General features: G+C 35.2%; 1 protein-coding gene across 1 annotated transcript; it reads left to right on the top strand.

Annotated features, from left to right (window-relative positions):
* The first annotated feature begins 370 nt into the window (after nt 1-370).
* Nucleotides 371-11,016, top strand: LOC135159723 (PRELI domain-containing protein 2-like). Its single transcript, XM_064115628.1, has 6 exons — nt 371-846; nt 1,776-1,830; nt 3,684-3,757; nt 4,273-4,433; nt 6,360-6,465; nt 7,601-11,016. Exons 1-6 carry the CDS (start codon nt 772-774, stop codon nt 7,673-7,675), a joined length of 546 nt encoding a protein of 181 aa, XP_063971698.1. The 5' UTR covers nt 371-771; the 3' UTR covers nt 7,676-11,016.
* Nucleotides 11,017-11,595: the final 579 nt, after the last annotated feature.

Raw genomic sequence — 11,595 nt, 5'->3', positions numbered from 1 at the left:
GGGGGGGGGGGCTTGGAGGACACTCCAGGGCCCTCATGGGAATTATTTTTTTTGCTAGGGGTGCTGAAGTAAATTTTAACGGAAAATTTTCACCAGAAAATGAAGGTCATTTTGGTCCAAAGAAATTTGACAAGCCCCCCCCCCCCCGAAAAAAAGGTTTCAACACTAAATCTTAATTGGTTGGTGATTTTTCCAAACATTTTTCATTTCTCCAATTTGACACCGTTTGACACACCTACCAGAATAGCAGGGGGTGCTACCTATGGAAAATAATACACTCAGCACCCCCTGGGAAAAACTTGGGGATGCTTCACCCCCTGCACCCCCTCCCCTGTTATATCCCCCCCCCCCCAAAAAAAAAAGTACCGGTACACAGCTCAGCAAGCGTTCCATAACACAATACGGTATCGGTATGTACCATGTTATGAAAGCGCAAGCATGCAGCAGACGCCGCACTTTAATTGACTTTAGGAGATTTAACTGAAGAAATCAAGTATCAACAGGTAGTAACAGCCATGTTCTTGTTTAAAGGTAAAGAAAGAGTGATGAGAGATATTCTTTGAAGAAGTGACTTTGCCCTCATTGACTTGCTTTCGCCTTTAATTTCCGTTCCCGCCCGTTGATCGAGCTGGCCTGCGCTTGGTCTTGGAGAGTCGAGGGAACAGCACCCATCTTGTCCTGTCGCGATCCCGAGGTTTCGGCGTGATCGCATACCACGGTACCTTGTGATTCCCGCTGGGCGATATTGTGATTGTTGGAATCGGAAAGAGAATGGTGTTCGAGGTGGTTCTAAATCATGTCTACAAATTTCCGCTGGATCTTGTGATCCACACTCATTTAACTAAGGTAGGTTTTGAGTTGGTCAATTATGAATATGATTCTTCTAATTAAATTAATTACCCAGACAGTGCGTCTTACTTTTCTTCAACTTCAAGCCCCCGGGCCGGGCCCGGGTGTTCAAGCTTCATCAGAAAAATTATAGACAGGAATAACCGTCGTTTCTGGGATTTATTCAACAATTTCTGACATTTTACTGTAATCCCCATTCATATGTATTGGTGAGTGAGCCAACACCAGCACAGTTCAGCGGAACAACCAAAATACATTACAGAGTCAGACAGAGACTGAACTTCTGAAGCTTTTGGTCTAGTCAAATTATTGCCAGTGCACATTTCATTTCATTGAAATATTTTATTTGGTTGTCTTGAGTCTTGACACTTATTGACTTAAGTTTAAGAAATCTTCGAGTAAATATATATCTGACCAGTTAAGAAATAGACATGATAGATCTACCTATAAAATTCCGCTAACTTAGGCTTAGCTTAGCTTAGGAATATCGGAATACCCTCCCATATCCCATTTTGGTAATAGTTCCATATGCACCCCCCACTAAAATTGAATATAAATACATGGAGAAGGTTCAGAATAATATATCTAGCCCTAATATAGAATTTATATGATGGGGGAGTGGAAATACATGCCAAAATATGGCTTTATTCTGTCAAATTTCGAGCAGGATCTAGTGCCTGTAATTGTCCATAGACATTGGTTTATTTAGTCAGTAAAGGTTCTTTGAGTCTAGACTAGTCAAACTATCGGCTGATTTTAAATCCTACAAAATCATGAGAAACTGTCTCATTTTCAATTTACAGCTAAAATTATGCTGTGATGTTGATTATAATTCTCATAGAAGCACTTGCAATCTTACTGTGTGAAGTTTTCTTTAATAATAGATTTTTATCTTGCATTGTGTTTTCTCTGTCTTGTACATGTAGTATCCAAACAAAAAGATGGATGTCCTGGAAGTAAGGCTAGAGGAATATCGTCATGGTAAGCAACAAAACTAATCCTTTCAAAGAAAAAAAAAAGCTCTGAAAAGCAGTGGCAAAAATAGTAATCTCTCGAATGGTTGACAGCCAAACCAAACAAAGAAGAAGAAGAAGGATGTAGGCTACATGTAAACAACAAATGGATTGATTCTTATTGATAACTTTGATGATAAGATTAATCTGATGTGGATCATTCAATGTCAAAGTCCAATTGGGTCTTTTTTAAGTTTAAGTAAACAAAATTTAAAGAAACTTTGGCTACATGTAGGTCAAGTAGGCCTACAGTAAGACTGAGAGCAGCAATAGCCAAAGTATTATTTTTTTAAATATATGAGATAATTTGGTTTCACAAGCTTTGAAACATCGCTTGAAATCTCTCCTATTTTTAAAACATAGGAAAGGCCAAACTCTGTAGCTGGAAATCTCTTTTTTTTTTGTTAAAAAAAGAAAGGGCCAAATTCTGTATTCGGATTCTGAAATGTAAATCTAGAGATTCATTTGAAGGACAGATGAATAGAGCTGTTATTGTTGATGTTTGTTACCTATAACCACTTCTCAATAATGGAATAGGATAAAAAATGAAAGTAAAATAATAGGATTTATATAGCGCACGTATCCGCCTTGCTAGGTGCTCAGCTCAAGGCACTCCCATATAACCCGGCAACGCTTGTTTACCGATTCCGGTGCTCACAGCTTTTTGAGGAATTATTTTCTGCCGATACCCATTCACCTCACCTGGATGGAGTGCAGCACAATGCGGGTAATTTTCTTGTTAAACAAGAAAATCATGCTATGGCTGGGAACTGAACACACGTCCCTCAGATTGAAAGATAAGAGTCTTAACCACTATACCATTACATCATTATCATCATTTTTCTTTGTATAATTTATGAATTTATTATTTGTGAAAATTTATTCTGATACTGATTTTCTAAACCTATAACCTGAGACAGTGTTTGAACTTCTTTACTGTAGAGGAAGAATAAGATTACATCTGATTTAAAGGTGAAGGATACTAATTCAGTTGAAAAGAATGCTTGTTTCATTTGACTATTAGAATAGAATATGGAATAGAATAGTTTGAAATATCAAAATAGACCAATGAACTGTTTACAAAAACTTCAGGCAGGTTTTCATACACGTTGATTTGCTAATTCTACCCTCAGTAATATTTTTTGTAACTAACTTTTTTGTATCTATATTGAATAGAATAATTTCATGAAAATACTTTGTGATATATTTTGACATAAAAAATATACAGATTTATAGCATCATATCACACTTTTCCCTTTCCTTTTCTTCCTTTTCTCCTTTTTGGTGCTTGGTTGTAAAATGAAGTTCTACAACCAAGCACCAAAAAGGAGATCAATCCACCCTCATGCAATAAATAATCTGACCACTCCCCTGCAAATTATTATTATTTGTTTGGCATCGATCGATCACCTGTGCCTGGGAGGCGAAAAGCGAACTGAATCAATATGACCTGCAGGTCTCTCCTCCCGATAACTGATTGGGGGGAGCGCAGGTGGACCACTACACCGGGATTTCCCCCTACTCTTTATTATACGAATATTGCGTTGGGTTCTTAAGGTGCAAAGGTGGTGACTCTCTTCTACACGGGGCCTCCATTTAACGTCCTAACGGAGAGACGGAGTGTTTTCCATTGTAACATAGCCTGCATCTATGAAACATGGGAGAGAAGTTTTCACACAACGCACTGGCTTCAGTCATCCGCCCGGGATGGACTCGAACCCACAATCTTTGGTTCGACGGGCAGACGCGTTACCGACTGAGCCAAGAACAAAATGAAGTATTTTATTTCTTACATTTTCTCGTGGATCTCTTTTATTCCAGATAGGAAGGATGATGTGGAGTACTGGAAGAGAGTGATGGTATGCAGGAATATTATGCCATCAATCCTCAAAAGGGTGAGCAAGTACATGTAGCTCTGAGTATTTTTTGAAAATTCAACAATTCTCCCAAAAGACCATGTCACCATTCCAAATAATTACTAGATTATTATAAAGTAAACAATATTTATATATAAATGATACAAAATGTGTCTTACTGGATCTATTTTGATCAGCTGCCCAGTAAAAAACAAACAAAATTTTTCATATTTTTTGGTTATTTATACTTTTTAAGAATAGAATGGGCTGTGAAAATTTCAGGATATTCTCAGTCTGCTTTCTGATCCAATCACTCTAAGATTATACAGTTGTACTTATGCTCAACGGGCCCAAATAGAGGTCACTTTTATTGTAAAACAGATCACAATTTAAATGTTCACAAAGAAATTTAATGGATGAATGAAGATAGTTGACCACTTCATTAAATAAATGTAAAGTTAGATAATAATAATTATTAATATTGTTCCTTTATCAAAGGTTTTTTAAGACATGCTTTAAGAGTGGAGGATATTTCATTACATCGTTTCTCACAGATACCGGTCTTCAATAAAGATGCGATCCTCTTGGGCGAAGAATGCTGGTTTGACCACAAGAAGGAGACGCTGACGATAAAGAGCAGGAATATAACATGGTATGAATACGCCCAGGCGTGGGAGGAGTCGGAAGTACAGAGGAGCAAGGATTCAAGACATTGGTAAGATTGATGTTTGATAGATGATAAACGTCAATTATATGCTCTTTACACAAGTTTTTCTTAAAGGTAAATGCTAGTTTTGGTAACGATATCAAAATGAGTTCGTACAGAATCCAATGAAATGACCACCAAAGTGTCTGTTTGTATAAATAAAACGCATGTGCCAAAGGATTCTGGAAGAAATTGTGTAATTGCTGAGAAATCAGCAAATAAGCACAGGATTCGGGTAGAGCGTCGGGCCCGACGCTCAAAGCAATAATTATACACAGTCCCACGTGCGCTTATCTGTGTTGGGGAAGTTCAGTCTGGACATTTTTCAGCGTAGATTTCAAGATTTCACAAAGTTCAGTTTATGTAACTGTACCAGATCTAGATCCTCGATGATATACTGACAATTAAGCCTGGTTTTACAGACTTTCTCATGAAATCAGTGTTTACTGCAACTACTGGAATTTCTGTACTTTCGCTAACCCTGTGCTATCCTTAACCCCTTACTAAAATGTTTTCCTTTTCACACAAGCCAGATTTTCTGCCTCTATCTCAAACTAAATTTAGTAAACCTTCGATCACTAGTGGTAGCCATTTATGAGTGCTTATCTCTGATTGGACGACAATGCTGGCTCCTTTGCCCCGAGGGCATAAATTGAGCACTGTCCTTGGCTTAGCCGGGGTTTCTGTTTTATATTAGTGATCGTAACACCAGACTTTCACTACTTGGCACTGCAATCGCTTGGATAACCCTGCTATCTTGCAGGGCCAAATAATCCCGTACTATAGGTGGGGTTAGGCCTCTGTGCAAAAACGCTGTGTAAAAAGAAAGTTGGCTTAGAAGCTTAAAGATAAATACCAGTTGTGGTAATGATCTTGAAATGAGTTCGAACAGAATCCAATTAAATTACCATCAAAGTGTTTGTATGTATAAATAAATAATATGTACCAAAAAGCTCTGGAAGAAATTGCGTAATTGCTGAGAAATGAGTAAAATAAGCATGGAATTCCATCAAATGTTGGGTATATGTTTTGAAGCAATACTAGTACACTGTCCCACATATGCTTTTCTGTGTTATTGCTGATCAGAATTATCGGTTTTGAGCTAAGATTTCATGATTTTACAAAGATAAGTTTACATTTATGTACCAGATCTAGATGTATGATAATATTTTGACAATTACATTTGTAACCTGGACTTTCTCATGAAATAATTGTTTGCAGCAACTAGCCTTTTCTACTACTTTTTCCTTTATCCCTGTACTTTAGGTGAGGCTAAATGGCGATTTAGCCTCGCCTATAATATGCTTGTGTAAAAAGCATATTAGTGGCATATTGTATGAAGATGATGAGGGGCAGGCAGCCAGGCACAGTAGGGGGACATGGTAGACCCACTCCCCCTTGCTTTTCAGATGATCAAACAAAAAATTAGCAGAAATGAAAGGGAAGGTGGACAAGAAAAAGGCTATGTTAATGGAAGAGAATGTTTTTGTGTAGCTAGCTACATGTACATGTATAAAATGGCTCCATTTTTTCTCGAATAAAATACTGGGAGATAAATTTAGCTTTTGGTCATCTTGCCATTCTGTCCCCATTTAATACCAGATTAAATACCTTGAGAAGGCATTTATTTTGCTCTTATTTCTATTGCAGTAGTTACTTTTACTACTAAAATCTGAATATTTGAATCTTGAATTTTGTAACAATGTTGAAACACCAAAATCAGTGTTTTCGACACAAACTTGACAAATTTCTAACTAATAAAGAAACACTCTATATTTCTATTCATTCCTCAAAGAAAAAATATAAATAAACAATGTAGGGAGGAAAGGAACTTGCTCAACCTGCTTATTGATGAATGAAGTTGGGTGGAATAGGGCTTCAAATAATTCAATGTCTGAATTGGTGGTTTATTTTGTTTTCCTTTTTTTTTAACAGGACAGTGATGTCTCAGAGAGGAGGCGTTGACGTCAGGGTTTTTGGTGCCTTGGGTAATTTGGTTGAACTCTTTCTACAAGGTGCGGCAAAGAGGAACGGAATAAGGGTAAGGCTTGTTTGGTTCGTTGATTAGCTGGTTGGTTGATTGTCTGTTTGATTGATTGATTGATATATTGATTGATTTCTTGGTCTGTGATTCGATTGAATGATTGATTGATTTGATTGATTGATTGATTTTTTGGTCTGTTATTTGATTGGTTGATAAATTGATTGATTGGTTGATAAATTGATTGATTGGTTGATAAATTGATTGATCCATTGATTGATTGGTTGGTTGATTCCTTGGTTGATTAATCATTGATTGATTGGTAAATTAAAATTGATTGAAAGATTGATTTATTGGTCAGTTGATTGATTGGTTGATGGATTGATTGCTTTGATTGATTAGTTGGTTGGTTGAATGATTGATAAATTGATTGATAGAAAGATTGTGTTGTTGATTAATGATTGATTGATTTGTTGATTTCTTGTTTTATTGATTGCTTGATAGAAAGATTGATTGTTTTGTTGATTGATTGATTGATTGATTGATTGATTTGTTGATATTTATTGATTGATTGAAATGTTGATTGATTAATTGATTTTTAGATTGATTGATTGCTTTGTTGATTGATCGATTGATTGATTTGATTGATTGATTTGATTTATTGATTGCTTTTTTTCAGAAGGTACACACACATACATTGATTATTGCTAAGATTGCTGAGATACATGTATTATTACTGCTCAGAGTTCCCAACATTTTTTCCAGTTCCGTACAGGGAATAATCTTACTTCTCAAATTTGATTAGCATTTCTGGTTGTCAGAGAAAAGCTTTCAAAGTACGTTCTGTACAGTTCTAAGCAATAATTGCTGTACAATTTTTTTTTTGTAGCAGTCATAAAAAAAGAGTAACAAATCGTGATGCAATACCAGGGAGAGTGAAATGAAATGAAAAGTATTCCCTGTAGTATATCTCCCTAATCCTATCCATTAATTCATTTGAATCACAAAAAACTTCAAACAAATACACCATATTTATAAGTATTAGAAACATAACTCCTAGAAAGATAATAATAATAATTACTTCTTATTAAGCGTTTTTTCAAAAGTTACAAAGCGCTGATACTGATAGTAGGCATATCACTTGACTTGCAAATGTGTTCACTTTTATTTTTATGAACCTTTTCTTGTGTAACAGGCTATCAAACACATGGAGGACCTAATGATTGCAAGGAGCAGAAGTAAGGATGCAGGAAATATGGCGGCATCTTGATTGCGTAACAGGAAACAGAAAGTGCAATAGAAAAATAACTTCCATCTGCCAGCTCAGGATCTTAAGGGTATACATTTTGTGTGATGAAATATTTATTGCAGTGCCATGCAATAATACATTAGAAATAGGGAATTCATAAATTTAAATGTTGAAATTAGCTCTTGTATGAACGTGTTAGAAAAACTGCTGTACACGTAAAGTTCGAAAGGGCACCATTAAACTTTAATGGGGTTAATATTTAACAAATTTCATTCCCCTAGATCGTGCATTGATATGTGTGATTCATTTTGTATTGTTATTTTTTTGTTATCTTTACTTTTTTATGAGTTAGTAACTTTTTATACTTTTTTAGTAAGATCTTTTTAGTAAGTCACCCTTTTGTGGGAGAACCTGGAAACAGAAAATTAGAACTATATACAATGAATAAGCATGTTAATTGCTAAGTTTTGCTACATTGCTATTGGAAAGATAGCAAATTACAAAGGTTCATGATTAAGCATGAAAATTACCAAATTACACAAATTTTGAGATGGGTGAAAAAATGAACTTCGGATATCGCCCAGTATCGTAAAATGAGAACAGCTGTGTTTTTTTTATAAGGTTTTCCAATGGGCTCATATTCTTTCTTCCGTGACATGTTTATGTAGGTTATAATTAGAAGAAACATTCATAAGCGTGATATACATGTACTGTACAGGACTTGACCATTTTTTAAGTTGTGAATGATTTTATTAATTAATTAATTTTATTTGAGTTGTGGCCTAGTGGATTAGTCTTGAGACTTTCAAACAGAGGGTCTTAGGGTTCGAATCCCAGCCATGGCATGCTTTCCTTCAGCAAGAAATTTACCCACTCCATGCTGCACTCATTCCAGGTGAGGTATAAAATGGGTACTGGCCGGAAGTAATTCCTTAAAAAGCTGTGGGCACCGGAATCGGTAGAAGAGCTTGGTCAGGGTAATTTTGGAGTGCCTTCAGCAACTTACAAGGTAGATACGTGCGCTATAAAATTCCTACATTAATATCTTTTTAATGTATGTAATAATTAGAAGAGACATAAGGGCGATATACTGTACATGCCTCAACTATTTTTAAGATTGTGAATGATTTTTTAATTTTATTTGTGATATTGTAATCATGAACGTCCATTTTGTACAAAGTTATGTTTTTAAAGACTGTATCTATATATCATTTATTTGAAAGTTAAATTCATTTTCTAAAAAAAATGAAAGAGTATATGTATGTGTAAAAGGTGTTCTAAAAGATTCTGACATTTATGGGTAAGCAATAATGCACTCTACTTTAAGGCTAAATCACATTTTACTATTAAAATTATACTACTTGTTTAATAGAATTCTTTGCTATGCTACATTGTTGATGTAATTCAGAGCCTGTCGTACAAAGATTTACCATTGATCCGATCAACCACAACTATGGAAAGCCAAGCAATGCCACCATTTAAACTGCATTTTTGTTCAAAATGTTTTCTAGATGTGATGTATACTCATACATCCTTCGTTTTCTTAAAAATTCAGTGTGTTCCATTTTGTTTAGCAGAGGACATTGTGCAAATTTCCTGTTAGAAAAATTATGAAAATGATGGATTTCCATATTGTTTAGGTTGGTCGGATCAATCGTAACTCTTTGTAATCGTAACTCTTTGTAAGACGGGGGCCCTGGAATAGTAACAGACTGAGCTGCACCTTACTTTTTTCTCTCAATATATGCATGCTTTTTCCATGAATTAGTTAAAATGAAAACTCAACCATCTTTGGTATGCTATTCCATTCTTTTAGTTTGTTAGTAAGCACAAAATTTAACACTTTGTCAGCTTTTATTTTAGTATAGTCACTTAAAAGTTTGTGATTTTTATATTATGTTTAATAATTGATATGCATATAGATTTTTCATATAATTTGAGGTGCAGCAAGGTCTTTATTGGCATTTTGTTTGAATTTCTATGCATGCTTTTCAAACATTGGTAGTTCTTTTCATCTTGGAAGCCTGCCAGAGGCTTGCCAGACATAGCAAGAGGAAATGTATGTAAACTGCATTCCAAATATTGTGGTTAAAAGATTGGACTAAAGACTTACAGAAATACCTCATTCTTACTGTATAAATTTGAATCACTTAATAGACGTAATATGTTTACCTAAAAAAAAATCACAAGTCATTCCTACATTATGTGTGTGATAAATGTTTGTTTTCAATAATACAGATTTGCCTTGTTTTTATGAATATTATGCAAGAGTTGTCTATATTGAGTCAACAGAAATGTATTTGACCATATTATGTTTTTCACTGTCTGGTTTGAAAAAAAAAAATTGTTGCAACTAGGATCATTGTTTGACATAGATTGACTTTATATTTGTACCCGTTCCTTTTTCCAGGTTTTTTTCCATTCTCCAGTTGAGAGTTAATAAGTGGACCTTTCTTATATGTCAAGTAACATTTTTAAGCCCTTTTCTAATACCTTCGAGCAGTCAAACGGGTGTTTCATGAAAGCTTCCTGCACTAATTAAATTCTCATCTCTGAAACTTTTGATGAAATACTTGGATTTGATTGGCCGATGGGCACTGGTCTCCGCAGAGGACAGCTTGTCAGTGCTGACGAGCTTTGTGAAAATGGTGCCCATGGTCCTATCTTACAAACAGTACAAAGAGTTGTGATAGAGCCAATCAACGTCAATAGTCAACTGTATGGATATCCATCAATGTCAAAGGCCCGAATTCACAAAGGTGGTTTTTTTAAACCATCAGTTAAACCCATGGTTTTATGCAGATTTCCTGTAAAAATTACGCTTATTTACCGCTCATATTGAAAAATGTCCAATGATGATGTGCGCTTTTGTCACAATGCGCCAATATGACGCCTATTGCCATGGTTAAGTACGCTTTTTTATTAATGAGTCCACTGTTTGGAATGAATGAGTCCACTCTTTAAACAGTGGACTCATCAATAAAAGAGCGTATCTAACCATGGTAACAGGTGTAAATTTGGCGGATCAGCAGTGGACATTTCTTTATACAAGTGCCCGATACGCGATAAATTAAGCGTCATTTATACAGGAAATCTGCATAAAACATGGATTTAACCGTGGGTTTTCAAAATCACCTTTGTGAATTCGGGCCAAAATGTTTGCTCCAGGAAATTTACACAATATCTTTTTGTACACTGAATCGTCAAGACAACAATTAATTTAAATGATGAATATAGATATCTCAGAAACATTTTGAAGGAACATGCATTTTACAATGTAGATGTTGGCGTTGCTGGCTTTCCTTAGTTGTGGTTGACCAGATCAATCGCAAATCTTTGCAAGACAGGCTCAGATTATTAAATTGTGTGCTATTGTTATTCATCCAGAATAAGACGGTATAATACAGACTTTAATTTTTTCATTTTAATGATAATGATGTGTCTGAAATATTTTTTTTATTTTTCATAATCAATTTTTTTAATGATCTGTCCATAACTAATGATGACATACACTTTTTCTGTAAACTTTCATCATGGTTCTTGCAAGATGCTAGAATAGGCCCCCCATCTTGCAAAAAGTTGCGATTGATCTGTCCAACCACAACTTTGGAAAGCCAGCAACGTCAACATCTAAAATGCATGTTTGTTGAGAATATTTTCTAGATATGCTGTATATTTATACATACGTTGTTTTCTTTAAAATTTAGTGTGCTTCCCCCTTTTTTAATAGAAATTACATTATGCCATTGATGGATTTCCATACAGTTCAGATCAGGGTCCTGGGAACAAGTTTTGACTGGGGGTGCTGATGTAAATTTGAAAAGCAAAGAAAAAAAAAAAAAACGGTTTCACTACAAAATGAAGGTCATTTTGGTTACATTTTTCTATTATTACACATTTTCTAGAATACTTAGGGGTGCTGCCTATGGAGAATAATAAAT

Source organism: Lytechinus pictus, unplaced genomic scaffold (assembly GCF_037042905.1).
Source record: "Lytechinus pictus isolate F3 Inbred unplaced genomic scaffold, Lp3.0 scaffold_361, whole genome shotgun sequence".
Lineage (NCBI taxonomy): Eukaryota > Metazoa > Echinodermata > Echinoidea > Temnopleuroida > Toxopneustidae > Lytechinus > Lytechinus pictus.
Note: the sequence above shows the minus strand (reverse complement) of the source record. Positions and strands in the feature narration are given on the sequence as shown.